The following is an 18424-nucleotide window of genomic DNA, read 5'->3' on the forward strand; positions in this document are numbered from 1 at the left end:
GCAAGCTTTTAGTTTATGCCAGACAATAGTTATGATGAAACTCAGATGACCACTTGCTTCAGCTGGATGCATGCATTCTTTGAGAAACAGTAGCAGATTCCAAGTTTGGAGAATCACAATGGCACATCTCAGTGGATGCAGCTGCAGCAGATTCACAATTTCATGCCATTGATCCTTCGGATCAGTGGGAATGCTTACAAAGAGATGTGGTGGACAGGTCGCATGTTCACCCAGAGTGGTATGGGTGGCTGCGTGTGTTAATGCAGCACAGGGGCTCTAAGAAAGCCGGCAAGATCTCGGACTGCCGCAATTGTCCAGTCGTGCCAGTCTGAAATTTTGCCGACTTTCTTGCGGAGTGTCCAACTTAGAACCCTAGCTTGGAGCACATGGAGAGAAAGCTTGCACTGCAGAACCCAGGGATCTTGAGCACAATCCCTATTCCTGCCCATTTCAATCTGGACGAGCAGCATACCGGCGCACACTTGTGTATCACTACTGGCTAGCAGTAGTACTGCACTGGAAAAATTTATCATCTACATAGGAGACACCAGACGACCATTGGGGCTGACTAACTTCTCGCTGTCTAAACAAATGCACAACCCAATTTATTTGTTTGATTATTTACACACCTTCAGGGCCATCGGCATTATTGAGGATAGTGGGAACAACAAAAGACGGCAGAAAAAAAACGAGAGAAAGTAATTTTACAGCTATTTCATGGAGGCTCGAAACAGCTAGTGAAGGGTATTAATAGCGTACTTAAACAGTTGATCACTAACAATGGATGAAACAAAACCCGGAAGGTGGTTCCCTTCCAACGAAGTTTTAGGGACGAACGAACGATAAAATGCTTTAGTCTTACAACTAGGTACGTTCACTTTGAACTGACGGTGTTGTTCACAATGTGGATGGCCCTGACAGAAGACAGAGCTCCAGAAGCAGGTGGTGAGGCTGCTCCAGTCGCGCATCCGGAGCCAGGTGGCCCACGCCAGCACCGTGTCGGACGTCATCTGGCTGCTGGACGCATCCGAGCATGTGGGTGACCGCAAGTTTTTGCTGGAGGTAGAGGACCGTGCCCTGCAGCTCATGGGCTCCCTCAAGCCCCAGGACATCCGGCTGCTGGTGCGGGCCCTGGCCAGGCTTAAGCTGCGCCCGACCCCGCTCCTCCAGGCAGCGGCATTCTACCTCGGCAAGGGCCACGGGGTGAGCCGTGTTGCAAAAAGATGTTGGCTCTTGTGCGCTGCTTCATTGGTTCCTTTTACTATGGGTGATGGAACTAACCTTTTGCGCTGCTGAGGTGTTGACTTGCCTATAGATCATTGCCTTGCTGCCATAATTTGGTTGGTATCTCAATTATGTTTCCTTGTCCGATACTCACTATACCAAAGTTCCGCTTTAATGCCAACGTGCAACCAAAAAAGAAATCCTCCTGTTTTTTTTTTGTTTTTTTTGCAAGGCTAGTTGCTCTAAAACAGACATTTCAGACTCGTATGAGGCCTGATACCTGATCCGTGAAATATTGAGGGTCAGCTTGAAGGGGTGGGGGAAGCTTGAAAATGTTTTGAGGGAAAGGAAAGCAACAGTGGGGCTTCACGTTGCAGAGCAACTCTACCCGGAGATATTCTGGAGAGGAGTCATTGGGCTATCTTCTTGTAAACTCACAGTTTTGGGGGGGGGGGGATAATTTTAGCTTTTAAGGGGGGACACTATCCAAGAGGGTCAACTTTTGAACCTATAGCTTAATATGAAGAAAATTCACAGTATATACTGGCAGTTGCAAGGCAGAATGCAGTGCAAAGTTTCATCTGTGTACATGAACTGTAAAGTAAATTATAGTCGTTTTTATTCCTAACACACCGACTTTGTTTAGGAAAACTATTGTTAGGAAACTAATGTAATATCCAACATATTTCTACTGTAGATCTGCAGCAGAATGCCTGGAGAGTGCAACTGTGAAAACAAAATTTTCAAAAAGTATTTTATTTTATGCTAACATTGCAGTGAAAAATCAAGTATGTTTTTGCCTTTTATGTTGTCGACAATATCTAACATATTTTATAAAAGACATCCCCAAAGTCAAAAAACAATTCTGCAGTTGCATTGCCCGTAAAATTCCACTTAGGAAAAATAATGAGCGAGTTGTTTCTCGTCTCATTAACTAACGATAGTTTTCCTAAAGTGAAGTTTATGCCAAAAAGTGGAAACTGAAAAAAATGTGTTTGAAGTGCTCCAACCCCTACCTTTTCTTTAGCATCAGTGGACCGAAAATAATTTATAAAAAATTAACCACGCAGTGTAAACATTAAAACTTTTTGACAGTACTCTCTAGATGTTAGTAAATGTAAATATGGCATTTTTCAAAATCAACTTTTTTTGCAGAAATTGTTTTTTTTTCTGGGTAGTTTCCCCCCCTTAGATATGACTACTTTATATCCGTACCTGATGTGATAAGATTTAAGACGGCGCCACCCCGAGGACATGCTGGCAGTTTTTAATGGAACTCGCAGGAATAGTGTCATTCCCCTGTCACTCAACTTTCTCCAAAAAAAAATCTTCATACAGCCATTTTTATTTAGTATTCATATAAGACAAGACACGATTTCCAGTATTTTCTTTTTCTGCATATGCATTGTTTGATCTTCAGGTGTGCAGAAGCTAAGGCTTGAAGCTCAGGCTTATAACTTTGTCAGTTGTTTTTGCTGAGGGAGGCTCGTGCTCTTAGCCCAGTAATAGGATTGTCGTTCAGGTGGTTAACATCAAAAACAGGGGGGATGCAAGCATGAAGACGAAACAATGCTCAGAAAGTAAAAGATAGACGACATAGCTAGGACCATTGCTGTATTTATGACACATGTCATTACAAGTGCTAAAAACAGCAAAGGGGAGCTTGCAGCCAAGGAATGCTTGTGGGTCATGTCTCAGGCACCCCTGGGACATGTGTTTCGAGACCCCTGTTTTATAACATGCGGCTTTTAGTTAAAAAGGAACAGAGAGGCATAACAAGGGAGGACGCTGCGTAAGTATTTTCAGTCAGGCTGAAAACGATTTGGCTTTTGACCAAATAGTTTAGTTAGAGGCCTATAACCAAATGGCTTGGTCTGAAAATAAACATATCACTTTTCTTGTTGTTGTTTTTCTTAAAATGAATTTGGGAGTGTGTTGGTGAATATAACATACGTAAAAATAATAAATATAAAAGACAAATAGACAGCAGAGCCTGTTTTCTTTTATGTTCTGATTTAAAACTGGGCTAATAATTTATGATGGGAGCAGTTAGAGCTTGGGATCAAAGTGTTTGGATAAGCAGCACATGAGTGTATTCATTTCCAGTCACAACCTCAAAACAGTACTCGACTATTCGTCACAGGTTGTGTGATAGGTTGGGAAGGGCACTACGTCACAAAACACTCAACAAATCTTTTTCGTGTCTCTTGTGTTGGATCCGGGTGTCTTTCTCGGCTCAGTGATCACTCCGTCTACAACACTACACAAATGGCAAATGGCACACCTTCTGTCTATCCGAGGCAGTTCTGAAAGTAAGCCACTGAGTGCAACATTTTGTGGATGTCTGCTCTTGAACATATTATACCTACCTAATATTCACTGAAAATGCAACAAATTTTGTAGGTTTTAAGCATCACAACATGTATTTCTTGATGTTATAAGAATTATACAATTCCGAGTAAAACTAGCAAAAGTAGCATAACAATGACTAGCAAAATACCACTTGCATGCATTGTGCCTTATGATGTTCAGCCGTCATTTTTCAGTAGCGGTTTGACATTGTTTTAAGGGGGGACACCTCCCAGAAAAGTCAACTTCTGTACCACTTGCTTGATTTCAATCAAATTTGCAGTTGAAGTTTATATGAGTTGCAAGACCATCCCTGCCAATATTCATTGACCTATGTCAATTGTGAGACGTGTTACAAATGTTACAATATGAAAGTCAGTGTGTTCGCTTAAAAAAACTATTGTACTAAAAAAAAAAGATTTGTGATTTTTATGTGTAATATAGTTATGGGAATGCCCATAGCACATACCCAGCTGGTTATTTTGCTATATTGCATTGTATTTTATAAATATAACTCCATAAAAAGATTTAAAAAAAATATATTTATGTTTGCACTTATTTTACAAATGTAGTTTGTTTAGAATAAAAGAAAGTTAAAGTAAAAAAACTAACCAGCCAGGCATGTTCCTCACAAAATTCTATCCCAGAAAACCACCTAAGAGTAAGTCTCTATTGTGTAATAGAAAAACTATAGTCTTCCTAAAGTGAGATTAATGCCGAAAAGTGGAACGGAGAGAAACGCATTCAAAGTGCTCCAACCCTTACCTTTTCTTTAGCATCGGTTGACCAAAGATAATTAATAAAAAATTAACTGTGCAGTGTAAACTAATGAAACTTTCTGGGAATACTCTAGATGTTGGTGGATGTAAATATGATATTTTTTCAAAATCAATTTTTTTGCAGAAATAGTTTTTTCTGAATAATGTCGGTCCACACAAACAAAACTCTTTGTACATGGTGAGCTTCTTTCTTCCTCTTCTCGGGTCCTTTTGACTGCCTTGACGCCGGGCATAAAAAGTCGTCCGCTTCAGCACTTCTAAAAAAAAGGAAACTGACTTAAGAGTACCATTTTAATTTTTTGTCCCCTCAATTTGACTATTGCACCTAAATTGGGCAGATTGAAACATGAACTGCTTTGATTTTGTAAAAACATGCAGCGATTGCCATAGGGCATGTGCTAGCCTCTCTGCTGCCTCTCATCTGTCAGAGGTGTTGTGATATGCCATCGTCGGCAACTCCTGGCCAGCTTAGGGGAGAGCAACAGTTATCTGACCCTGCCGGTAGCGTCACTTTCTCTAGTATTCCTCTCTTCTTTTCTGTGCTCTGCGCGCAACGGTGGACAGAGCTATGGTGAAATTTTAATTGGCAATTATGTCGCCCCTACCAAGAAAATAAAAATGAAACTGCACTTTAATTTTTAGGTTCCCTACATTCAAACTTCCAGTCTTTTTCGAATTTAAGACCTTTTCAGCTTCTTTTTAAGAAAGCTTCATTAGGGGGTGACCAGCACAAAAGTAACTGCACTTTGCAATGGGTTATGCCACCTGCGATTCAGTTGGCTCTGAATATTCTGTTCACTACCCCTATTCTTGTTTACTTTTGTTAAGAGGAGCATACTAATTGATGTAAATTGGACTGCTACTATAGTAAACATCCTCACATGCCACGAGAGCAGCAATTTGGAGGCTTTCAGAACAAAGAGGATCTGTACATTGGACAAACCCTAAATGTTTCTTCTAAACCAACATGCCAGGCATCGAAGGTGATAATGATCTTTACATTTGCACAGCGTGTGGCACTAAATGGCGTTGAAGTTCTTGGTCACAAGTGGAGCACAGTTTCTGAGGGTTCATCCTGCTTTGTGCCTGCCCAGGGTGCCTCCCTGAAGGAAGTGGTGACCCTGATGCACGCGCTGCAGTCCCTGAGCTTTCCCGAGCCAGCCGTGCTGCTGCAGCTCACCGAGGCGTTCCTGTCCCAGCTCGACGACAGGGCCAAGGCATCTCTCGTCTCCGCCTGCCTCACCAGCGTCGGGCAGGTGGCCTGGAGGCACCCCGGTGACTGCCTTTACCTTTCACGTCACATCTGCACACACACTCGTACCTCGGCAACTGTTGGTTTTCCTGGCAAACTAATAGAGATCCAGCAGGATTCGTTGATTGTGTGAATTGGGCTAGCTACAACCAAATTGTGGTAGCCTTTCCTCGTGATGCACTATGCCTTGGCTACCGACAGGCCGACCCCTTTTTTCGAATAGGCAACTAGTATGCGGAGAAATACCCGAGCTTCGCACGTTAGTTATACAGAAAAGAAACACACTGCAATCTGTGCTTGTGCCACTGTATGTAATCTCCTGTCTCGGGATTGACACGTCTAACCTCCAGCTGCTTGCTGCGTTTTTTTATTACTGGTATACATGTATCCTATTATCATACACTACCTTCCTGCATTTGTTGACTAGTCCCCTTTGATTCTCTGCAGAGCTTCTGGAGGCGTGTGCATCGTGGATAACTAAACATGCGGCAGACTGCCGTCCCCACGACCTGGCCTCCTGTCTCCTTGCCCTGGCTCGTCTGCAGTATGTGCCCGACTGCTCACCGCAGCTGTTTCCTTTACTGCTGGAGAGACTCACCCCTGACCACTTCCAAGAGGTTCCTGCGGTCTGGCTGGACCTAGTCTGGTCACTGGCACTTCTCGGGCTTGCCGAGCGACATCATCTAGAATCGGTCCTCCGGCCTGAATTCTATACCCCGCTTTTAGGTGAGATGGTCTGGCCTGAGGCCACGGGGAGGTGACGCAAAAATGTGTAAGGTGTTGGATAACTGGGAAGGACAGCAGGCACCAAGAGACAACAGACACTGTTCCCACTGTATTCTACTTAAACTGCGTTCAATTCCAAACACTCTGGGGCAATGAGTGATTCCATGTCGAGAAAAAGTTATGAACTGCCACACATCATCTTTTTGATGGAAAAAAAATATATTTTCTAAGAAAGCTTGCTTTAAACACAATCAAGTACCAATACCTAAACTTTGTCTTTGATGGGTCAATCTAATCCAAGGCATGGCTAACCACGTTGTACAAACATTCATGTGATCTTTCATTTAATGTATGAAGTGTAGCATGCTGCTGGCCCCATTTTGTGTTTTTTCTGAGGAAGTAAAAACAATCGAGAAGTAACAATTGATTATAAAGCTAGTAAACAAGCGAGCTGGTTTAGGTTGCACATCGTTAAGACCAGGGTAGACAAAAAGAATGGGAACAGGACACAAAACTGATCAGAAATTTATTGAAGATGCTAGCTACCTTACTAAATTTTCCTCTCGGCAGTGAGTAAAATGGCATCAATAATTTTTCTACCCTACACGGAGTTCTCGAAAAACGTTTGGCCGGTGTTTGGTGAAATGCACTGTATATTGTTACAAACTGCGCTTAGGTGATTTTCCAGCTTTCATATGAAACATACTACTGCAGTAAGAAAAGACCAGTGTAACTTAGTTTACAATTCATTATTGCATTATAGTGAAGTTTCAGTTAGGGAAGGACACTACCTGGGAATGTAAAGTTTTGAACCTCTTACTCAGTTGGCGGGAAATTTGCAGGGGGTGTTTGCAGCTAGGGATGGGCGAATATTCGGTTATTACGAATTGCCCATCGAATTCTGTTCTATTTGGCATTCGCTTCGAATCGAATTTATGTATTCGACAATATCGCATTATTCTACCTTTCCTGGCTTGGATTTCCAACCAGGTGGCACAAGCTTCCGAGCATTTCAAGCATTTCATACTCCAGAACTATTACACTTGAAATTAACAATTACAATACTTCTAATACCAAATAGGGGCAAATATAAAACTAGAGTCTAAACAAATCTTATGGTATTTGTTGCTTGTACTATTCAAACTATTTGATTGGAAAATATTCGGCCAAAATCAATATTCGCTTCGAATTTTATCTGGCATATATTCTAGTGTATATGCCTATTTGCAGCCATATACACTAGAATCTCGATGGTATGATCACGGTTCATTCAAATTATGGGATGATACAAATTCTTCAAAATCCCCGGCCAAAGTTCTTTAAGGCTAAAGTGTTAAGTTTTGCGATAGTCCGAATGCTTTCTGGGGCCGTAGTGGATCATACGAACGAAGATCCACAATGTTTACTCATCCTTTAGGGTGGCATCGCTTGGCTTCGACAATAGCCAGCGTTTTTTTTTACAGCGGAGCTGTTAAGGGCTAGTTTCCCCAGGATCGTGTCCTCCGCAAAGAAGTGTCGACACAAAAATCTGGACAGCTACCGCCATCTATGAGCGACGGCGGCAACCAGACAATCGGCTTGCCGGTCTCGCTCATAGCTGGCGACAACCTTTTCAGCCTTTCCACTTTGTACATACAAAACTTGAAAGTATAAAAGTATAAACAGATTTGAAAGTACCGTAAAATACCGCGGAAGCGCCCACTTTGTTCAAGTGCCCACTATTTACATTTCCCAAACTTGGAAATTCTGCAAATCGTACGTTAAGCGCCTGATTTGACCGGACAAGCGCCCATGTCTAGATTATCCCAGTTTTCAGTGAAAGTTGGGTGGATTCTCCGGTATTTTATGGTATAAACATATTTAGGAGAGAAATCATTTAATCATTTGCCATGGGGACTGTAAACAATAATATTTCTGCACCTTCATTATATTTGACAAAGACAGAGGTTGAATTCCTAACACCAGAGATGACTAGATTACTGACACTTCGTCGTGACGCTAGAGCTTTTTAAACTTTTATATTTATAGTACATTTCCCTTTGGGACTGTAAACAACAATATTTCTGCACCTTCATTATCATTGGCCTTGACAAAGGTTGAATTCTAAATAATCGGAGATAACTAGATGAGTGATACCTCATCATGACACCAGCGCTTTTTAAACTTTCATATTTACAGTAAATTCCCTTTCCTTTATAACAATTATCTCCTTTCCCTCTTTGAGAACGTTGAAACCTTTGGGGGGTGGTTTTATCGTTGTGCCATTCTATGTTGTTGCTAAATGAAAGATGTCCTCTTCCCGTCCTCGTCCTCGCTGTTTTATAGTTTTAGTTTTGTATCTATTAGCCAACACACTTGTTGTTTTTGTAATTTCCACTCTGGTTTTTACCAGAGAAGAAAGGCTGAATTTCTCTAGGCGTCGTCCTTGCGGTCGTCCTAGAAGTCATCCTTGAGGTCGTCCTAAACGTCGTCCTTGAGGTCGTCCTTGATGTCGTCCGAGAGGTTGTCCTCGAGGTCGTCCTAGAAGTCATCCTTGAGGTGGTCTTAGACGTCGTCCCAGAAGTCGTCCTCGAGGTCGTCCTTGACGTTGTTCTCAAAATCGTCCTAGAAATCATCCTTGAGGTCATCCTAGACGTCGTCCTAGGCATCTACCTTGAGTTTGTCTAGATGTTGTTCCTGATGTCATCCTCTAGGCGTCTACCTTGAGGTCGTCTAGATGTTGTTCCTGAGGTCGTCCTCCAGGCGTCGTCCTCGAGGTTGTCTTAGAAGTCGTCCTTGAGGTCGTCCTAGGCATCGTCCTTGAGGTAATCTGACCATAGTACAGCTTTGCTGGTCTTCCTTCTTCACCAGAGTGGAAAGGCTCAAAGTTTTGTGTCATCTTTCTTTGCCATTTTTTCTACATATGTGCCGTGAAATCACAATAACTGTGGCTGCATTCCAAAGTTTGAAAAAAATACCCAGATTCCAGCGTTACACTACTATCTGTGTCGTCACATGATTCGAATTCGACTTGCTGGAGTAACTCACGTTCACCTACTCCAAGGTGGCTGCTCGACCTTTATTGTGGCGTGATAAACGGGTTTTAGTAACTCGACCACTTGAGCGAACATGAGAAATGACATTCAGAATCAGGGATGATCATGTGATCGTCAACGAGCAAGCATCCACAGAACTGTCCTTGTATGCACACACACGTCCGTTGAACTCCGTGCACCGCAAGGAGAGTCAAGTGGTGGAGGTGATGATGGCGACGTAACAAACAATGAGTAGCTGCCAACGACTGCTGAAACACTGCATGCCCTCGACATGCTGCGGCGCATATTGAGCTCGATCAACGTCAGCGATGACACGTGCAACCGTTTTTATGTATTACAAAAATGTCTCCTCGGTTACATTGAAAAAAAAAAAGAATTTGTTCGTACGAATTTCGGATAAGGCAAATATTTTTCTCGATTTCTTAAAATTTGTATTATCAAGGTTCTACTGTAGAACGAAGACACGCAAAGTTTCAGCCCTGTGAACCAATTTTATGAGGTTCTATACCCCCAGAACGAAGTAAAGCACAGCTTGGCTTGGAATCTGCTCAATGATTCTGTCGTTGAGAAATGGTGTCGATAACCCCATATTTTTCTGGTGGATACATACTGGAATACCTGTTGCCGGTTGCTATAAGAAAAATCTCACAAAATATAAATTTTCTAGCTACAAAAATTAATGAAAAAAAATTTTGTTCTGACATTTACCAGATTTTTTTAAATTACAATTTTTCATAATAAATTAACATGAAAGTGCGAAATTTAAGTTCATAGTGAACAGCTCCATAAACTTTCGGTATATAAGCCGCAAAATTTAAGTCTGGATAGTTTCATACTGAAAGGAAAGATTTATTTTTTATGCCATATAAAGTGAAACGGAGAAAAACACGTTCAAAGTGATCGAACCTCTACCTTTGCTTTAGCATTGGTGGACTGAAAACAAGTTATAAAAAAACATTCAGCCCTTTCACTTTGGTGAAGAAGGAAGAGGGCGGAGCTGTAGCTTCTGTTCTCTACGGTAGCTTTCCAGGCGAGCGATCTGCGCTTCTTTCGCAAGGGAATCTGAAGCGCTCGGCGAAGTGGCACTTCAGCCGATAGCCACCTCAAGGCTGTTGCGGAACTATTCGTGCTGCTGTGCACATCGCCGCTCATTCCGCTCCCGTTCTTCTTCCTCCGAGGAAAGGTTGCCGCCATCTATGAGCGACGGCGGCAACCAATTCTCTGGTTTCCGCCATCGCTCATAGATGGCGGTAGCTTTCCAGAGTTTGGTGCCATCATTTTTTTGCTGGTGGACACGATCCTGGGGAACCTAGCCCTTAACAGCTCTGCTGTAAAAAGTAACTGCAGTATAAACAAATGAAACTTTCTGGGAATACTCTCTATACTCCGTTTCACAATAACTTGGCGAACTGTGGAGGCTGCAGCCCCCGCAACCTAATAGGAGCGTTGGAGCTGGGCACGTGACAACATGTCACGGGAGCGTGTGTGTCACTGTTGTCTGCTGGCCAAGATTCGTTTGCTGCGAAACCAACCAACTTCAGATGAACATGCACCGCCGCAACATTGCTGTCTGCTAGAGTGGTGAGTGCTATGCCAGGGAGATGCTTTGAGCCGAAGTGGTCAATTATACGGCTGCGATCGCCAACGGCCACGGCACCACAAGAAGAAAAAATACAAGGAGCGAAGACAGATGTGACATCACTTTTTGTTTAAATATAATGGAGGCTCATAAATTTATGAATATTTATTCCTTACTTTTTATATGTGCTCGGTAGAGATGGAATTGCGTGAGTCCAATTGCCGCTAAAAGAAAATAAAACCTATAACTAATTTCTGTCGCGGACGGTGCTGTTGCCGTGGCCTCGACCATGGAGTGTTATCATGTGACTTGCTCCGAAACCCTTATTGGGTCGCAGGGGCTGCCGCTTCCTCAGTTTGCTAAGTTATCGTGATACGGAGTATAGATGCTGGCAAATGTAAATATGAAATTTTTCGGAATCAACTTTTTTTGCAGAAATATTTTTTCTGGTTTGTGTTCCCCCTTTAGATAATACTTTTCTTAGGTCCCTTGGTTTTACAGTAATGTAATACGGTCACTTCACTGATGATTCCTGTGTTAAATAAGACTGTACATGCTCAGTTGCGTTTGTGTTCAGTCGCAAAACTTCTGAAACTATTTATTTGTACTCTCATTGAGTTCTAGATGTTGAAATCTGATGGGCCGTCTACATTTTGGATATTCATACATCTCATAAGAAGGAATCAAGCAGCCAGGAACAAGGTATATTATGCGAAGGGTGGATATGTCATATGGTATAACTTTATAACTGGGAGCAAGTTTAATTTGCATGAATCAGCCTATTGTAACTGACTATATGTCCCTTTTTCTTTCTTTCTAGAACCATCATCTCATGTCGCTGCATCGTCGAGACACAAGCTCCTTAACATCATTGCCGTTAGTGACCTCGAGTCTCCCGACAGCCCAAGGTTTCCCAAAGATGTCATCAGTTCTCTGTTGGAGGTACGGTGCTGTGCGTTGTTTGACTTCATTTTGTGCGCAGAAACTATGCTAGTTCAGGCCTTAGGAAATCAACTTCCGTCTTTGTCACGACTATAGCAGGTGGCAGGTTCAGGATTCAGCATCAGATGTGCCTCGGAAAGGATTTACAGTGGTCTCTTGGTATGACGAAGTCATTGGATGGCAAAAGAATTCGGTATAAGCGGTAATTCAATATAAGTGAGAGAGACAAAAAAAAAGAACAGAAAGAGCAGCCTGTTAGGTGGACGCTCGAACACTGAGCAACACCTTGACTGTATATTTAATCAAACAACCATGGTGATAAACAACTCGTAGCACCCTTATGGACGAGTAAAAAAGAGAATGAAGTGGAGCCTGCCGATAATTTAATCTGGGTATCGGTCCTCCTTGAATTTCTTGAGACATCGCAAGCGCAATGTCATCGCCGCTGCTCCACTTTCTTCCAAAGCAGCCATAGGGTATTTTGCACCTCTGCAGTCGTTGGCATTTCTCGAGGTCCTTCCTCGACGTGTCTTAGTCTTTACCTGGGCTGCTCACAAGGTCTATGATCCGTGGCAGGAACGACAACAGGAATGTTCTCATTGACATCTGTGTACGAATTTAAGTTATCCTCAGTGGCGTCACCAACGTGGGGATCTAGAGAACTGACTCAGCTCGCTTCTTCTGCTGGGTGGCCGAGCGTTTAGACGGGCCAGAGCAGAGTTGGCGAAAAATCTCGATGGCCATGGTCGAATATTCAATTCCAGAATGTCGAACTCCTTGGCGATTTCGGACTTGGGCCGACCATATTTTTCTACCTTATAAACCTAAGCGACTTTCGGAAAGCACTCCCGTACAACACTGACACATATGTACGCCACAGGCGCAGCCGTGCATGCGGCAACACTTATACATTGGAAATAGCCGTCTGTCGTCTGTCACCCAGTTGCTTCGTTTTCTGTTTGTCGCTTGATCCGTTCGCCTCGGTGGAGGAGTGGGATTAAAAACAAGGGTCTCCCATGTGCCACCGTGTAGGCTTGCATGCTTTCAGCATCTCTGTCTTCGTAATAAGTGTGGTTGGCCGCCGATAAACTTAAAGTAAAATGAAGTTTGATAAAACCGATAAGTTGAATGAAGGAATTTCGTTATAAAGAGAGACTGCTGTATATCACTCTGCCAGCCAATCGCTTCCAGTCATTCCTTCACGTCACTGATGTCACAGCCTGACAAACTGTTATTTTCAACATGGCTTGCACTGTTTTCGACATCGGCTCTGTTGAGAGACGCCGGTTTCTCGAAATGGCCCATGTTTAAGTCGCAGAGCTGTGCCTGTACGTGCTCTTGTTCACGGCACTTCCTACGTTTGATATGAGAATTCAACTGTCGTCTTGCTGTCCAAGATAGTTGCCGTCGATGTCTTCAGTGCCCCCGCTTGGACAATCGCGTAAACCTCGCTCGACGAAACCGACGAAAGTAGTGCTAACGGCTTCTCCTCATACCTTTAGTGTGCAACGAGACTTGGCATTGGTGCCACGTTTCATCGGTTAATACTTTGTGCTTTGAAGGCTTCCAGTCCAGTAGGCATTCTTTATTTATTAAGGGCAACTCAGCTCGATTCTGAAAATTTCAGACTAATGAGTGATTTCACATTAAAAAAGCACTAATGAAAGGCACTGTGTCATTTTCTTCACGAAAAATGCGGTATACACTGTTAAATCTTACTTTAAACATAAGCAGAAATCAAAACTTTGGTTCCACCTGGCAACATTGGCCTAGGGCCACCAGAAACATGGCTATCACGTGGTATGAGATGTCACGTGATCCTCTATGCAACGATGGGCGGGATAATGGATGGGGCGGGCCATGTTGGGATGGGCCACCGTTAGCGCGGGCTACTGTTAGGGCGGGCCACCGTTAGGGCGGACCACCGTTAGGACGGGCCACCGTTGGAGCGGGTGTGTGCCAGATGCAAGTGTCACCTGTCCCGCGCTCTTGTTTTGATGTCTACGACATTCGACGAAGTCTGCACAACTGCAGCATCTGTGTACGTAGTGTGAATGAAACTTTGAGAGACAATAATCACAAACGGTAAGAGTGGGACGACGACGTCAGTTGGGACGCCGGTAACGGCGGGGCAGCCGGACAGCTCCCAAGAAGCGCGCTGCACAGGCGTTTCACGCCAATCACGCGGACACTGCTAAGCGCCGAGAAGAAACATTGCTGACGTCACCTGTTACGCTTGCCCGGAGAAGTAAAAAACAAACAAAAAGTGGCAGTGGTGGTGACGTTAGCTCAATGTTGGCTACGCCATCGCTGCAGGCTTGACAGCACTGTTGGTGGCGTCTCAATTCGCACCCTAGAGTCAGCCGATTTTGGCAACTTTGCGCTTTGCAAAGTTTGCCAGACCATTTAAGAAACATTTAGACAGAGCTGGTAGTAATATTTGATGTGTGGTCTTCCTGGGTGATACTGAAGAGGACTGCATTGTTTTTTCAAAAACAAAACTGAAGCGGAGTTGCTCTTTGAAGTCAGCAGAGCAGCGCACAAAGTTTCTCGTAAAGTAGCTTGGTGGTGGCGTCACTTGAGCATCTCATGGAACGTACCGCATCAATAGAGGTGACAGCAGCATTTTCGCATTACCCCACAGAAAACATTGCAAAGAAATGCTCATAGTACTGCTGCGATTTTGCGACGTAACTAAAGGGGGGGCAAGCAAATGAACAAAGAGAAGCCATTGGCATCGATGATGCATATTAAACATAGTCTCGATAATCGCTAGGTCTATTCTTTTGACCAAGGAGGCACATTGAATACAGCGGCAACGACACAACCATTGAATTCTCGCGTCGTCACACAAAAACTGCCACATACAAAAGTGGATACTGGCTCAACTTTACCATGTAAACCTGGGTAGGTGAAGAAAACAAAAATCATTGCAGGAAGCCGGGGTCCCTCGGTGTTACCAACATTGCCCACCGGTATATCGAAAAAACTTTCAGCCGTTCCACTCTGGTGAGGAAGGAAGACCAGCGAAGCTGCACTATGGTGGCTTCCGTTCTCGGCGGTGTTCCGGGCGAGCGATCTGCTCTTTTTTCGAAAGGGATTCATAACCACTTGACGTAGTGGAGCTTGAGGCGATAGCGGCTTTGCGGCACTTGTGCAGCCATTCGCGCTGCTGCGCACGTTGCCGCTCCTCTTGCTCTTCTTCCTGCTCCGAACAGCACGCAACCGATTCATCGTGAGTCTAAAGGGCAACTGATAAGAGCGCTAGCGCGATCTCGACGTCATGGGACACAGCACACACGCGATTGGTAGGTGAGACAATGACTTTTTATTCTAGTAGGGCCACGCCAATCACGGGGCGTGCTCGATGGCACAGACGCAGGTGGCCGCTGACACGGATGCCGGGGAAGAAGGGTTGGGGGAGAGACGGGACGGAACACAATGAGCAACTCTCCTCGTCGTGCGTGAGTGAGGGTGACGGTGAACTGGATCGAGTTTTGTGTCGACACGCCACTTGTCCGCGGGCACGATAGGGGGTGAACTGGCCCTTAAAGGGACACTGACAGCATATTTATGCTCGCCGAGGTTTTTAGTTGTATGTGACATATGAGAGCCCAACTACCCAGAACAGAATTTGTGGCTCGAAATCTGGTTTCTCTCCGCCTGAAAACCGTCGATCATGAACTGGCCGGTTTGAGTCGCGCTCACTCTCTTTTCCGTGGTCACAAGCCGTTTTCTAAGGTTTAGACACAACTACCTAATTTAATCAAAATTTTTGCTCATTGAAGGCACACACTCAATATTAAAAATAGAAAAAAAAAAGTGAAACCCATCTTTTGTGGCTTGTAAAAAGCTGCAAATATGTTGATTGAGAAAAACGTTGCACAGAGAACCGGAAGCATTCGCTGTGTAATTCTCAAGATGGTGTCGTATCGCGTATCGTGGGGCTCGCGGGCAGGACGGCGATGACAGCGAACGACGGGCGTGGGACCTTTACTTCAGAGTCGTCGTTTGCGGTACCGTCGAGTTCTGTCTTCTTTTGGAAGAGAAATTTCGGACCGATCAAAAGAATTGGTATTCATCCCATACGACACGCCCGACCACTAAGCTGACTTGCACGAAGACGTTGCCGAGCCGTCGCCCCCTTCTCGTGGCTGAAGACGTTGCTGGTGCAACGTCAAGCACAAACGGCGTACTTCAAGTTGAATATGCACGCGAACGATTTCTTTATTATACTCGCGGTCAACTTTCTGTGGCAATGCAGTCAATGCTAAGGGAGAGGGTGCACCAACCGCCATACATGCGCTTTCCTCCTCGCTTCGAATTGCCACAGAAAGCTGACCGCGAGTATAGGTGCAAATGTGGCCAATGCGTGGTGCTGCCCAACTTCGAGCTGAGAGTGCCTTTGCTGGAGGGAAATCAGCAGTAAACTTTCCGACCTACAGTCGACTGGCTGCACTACTATGAAGAGTACCCCCAGTAGCTCAGTGGAAAGATGTCCGCTTCACATGCAGCGGACCTAGATTCAGCCCCAGGTGCGGGCAAACCGTTTTTTTTTTTTTTTTTTTCAGACATTTTGCGAGATTTTAATTTTTTTTTTTTTTACAATTACCACTGATAAAAACATGTTGTGGACGAAACGTTGCTGAACTAAATAGTAAGGGATTCCCTTTTTGACACCTGAAAACTGAATGTAGTCATTTTCCACAAAATGCAAGGAGCATATAAATCGGGCAGTTTCCGCTTTCCGAAGTGCCCGTAAATGTTCTGCAGGAATTGCAGCCAGCCTCTGGTCCCGATCCCGTTGATCTTTTAAAACTTGTGCAGACTCTGCCGCACAATGGCACTTTGGTATGCAGAACCTGTGAGGCAGTTCTTCACGCAACATCTTGGGGGTATTCTTTTTGGAGCCGATCACGGAGATTCACCACGGCACTCACTACTTATTTACAACTCTTCAATGTACAAAACAACTCATCTTGAAGTGCAGAACAGCGAGCAAAACAAACATAACTGCAAAGGAATCACACAGCAAACGATTCCCACAACACATGTCGTCTGCTTGCACGGCCAAAAAAGCAAAAAAAAAACAAAAACGGAGGGGGGTAAAAAGAGTGCACGAGTGTAACCACGTGACTTCTGTCACTCACTCTCTCTTCTATACTTCTCTGACCTCCACTGGCAGGTTTCGGTTTTGGTTCTGAGCAGTTGCATTTTTTGGCTCTATTAAAAATGTATGTGACTCTGTAGCAAAATATTAGTCAGGTAGTCTCCTGACAACCATTAATAATCACCTTGCAAGAAATAAAAAAAAAAGAGAATTTTGGGGGGGGGTGTCAGTGTCTCTCTAACAGCTTCGCTGTAAAAAAGTATGTTCCTTAAGCCGTGACGTCAGTGACGTGAACGTTACGTTCTTTCCTAATCAGCACAGTTTCAGGAAAAACTACTCATGTAACACTCAGCTCATTGAATTCATACATGATTTGCATTTAAATACTCACGCTGGAGCACAAACTGATATTACATTCATTGACTTTGCGGAAGCGTTTGGCACAGTACCCCACAATCGTTTAATTTCGAAACTTTGTCATCTCCAAATCGACCCCCAGATTCTTGACTGGATATCGGCTTTTCTCATCGACAGAACTCAGTTAGTAATGGTAAACAATAGTGTCTCTCCACAGGTGCTCGTGGTTTCTGGAGTAGCTCAAGGAAGTGTTCTCGGACTTTTGCTTTTCTTAGTTTATATCAATGATCTCCCTGCGAATATCGAGTCAACGATCAGACTTTTTGCTGACGATTGTGCTGTCTATCGAAAAATTTCCACCCCAGTTGATCATGCAATTCTTCAAAACGACAAACAGAATTAGCGAGTGGTGGACTACCTGGAAAATGAAAATAAACTCCAGTAAATGTTGCATATTAACAGTCACAAATAAGAAAAACATATCACATTTCCAATATTCAATTTTGAACAAGGATATTGAAAATGTACCACTATATAAGTACTTAGATGTCCATTTGACTAACAATTTGTCTTGGAAAACACATATAGAAAGCACAGTCGCCAATGCATCAAGGAAACTGGGTTTCTTGAAACGCCCCATTCATTCCGCCCCACAATCAACAAAACTTTTTGCTTACAAAACTATTATCCTTCCGAAGCTAGAATATGCTTGTGTAATATGGAATCCTCACCAAAACTACTTAACGCTACAATTAGAAGGTCTACAGAATAAAGCTTCGCGCTTTATCAGTCATGAGTATTCACCCCTAACAAGTGCCACTGGTCTAAAAAGAAATTTGGGTTTATACCCGTTAGAAACACGGCGAAAAATTGCTCGTTTATGTTTTTTTCATCAAATATATTACGACGAAACACTATTTAGCAAATTCTTATGTTCACCCGTACAGTTCACGTCTGCTAGGCTTGATCACTCGTGCAAAGTGGAACCCATTAAATCACACACCAACTTGTTCATGTTTTCTCCACTCGAATTATTTATAAAAGACTGGAACAGTCTTCCTAACGACTTTG

At 43.7% G+C, this 18424-nt stretch overlaps 1 protein-coding gene across 1 annotated transcript in view; it reads left to right on the forward strand.

Annotated features, from left to right (window-relative positions):
• LOC8039611 (FAST kinase domain-containing protein 4) overlaps positions 1 to 18424 on the forward strand; it is a 52272-nt gene that overhangs the window by 19434 nt on the left and 14414 nt on the right. The window contains exons 3-6 of the mRNA XM_002413531.5: positions 922 to 1203; positions 5447 to 5627; positions 6052 to 6330; positions 11765 to 11886. Of these exons, the coding sequence (XP_002413576.3) occupies positions 922 to 1203; positions 5447 to 5627; positions 6052 to 6330; positions 11765 to 11886 (864 nt within the window). The remainder of the gene's footprint in view (positions 1 to 921; positions 1204 to 5446; positions 5628 to 6051; positions 6331 to 11764; positions 11887 to 18424) is intronic.

The sequence above is a fragment of the Ixodes scapularis genome, unplaced genomic scaffold, assembly GCF_016920785.2.
Source record: "Ixodes scapularis isolate PalLabHiFi unplaced genomic scaffold, ASM1692078v2 PGA_scaffold0__279_contigs__length_252992795, whole genome shotgun sequence".
Classification (NCBI taxonomy): domain Eukaryota; kingdom Metazoa; phylum Arthropoda; class Arachnida; order Ixodida; family Ixodidae; genus Ixodes; species Ixodes scapularis.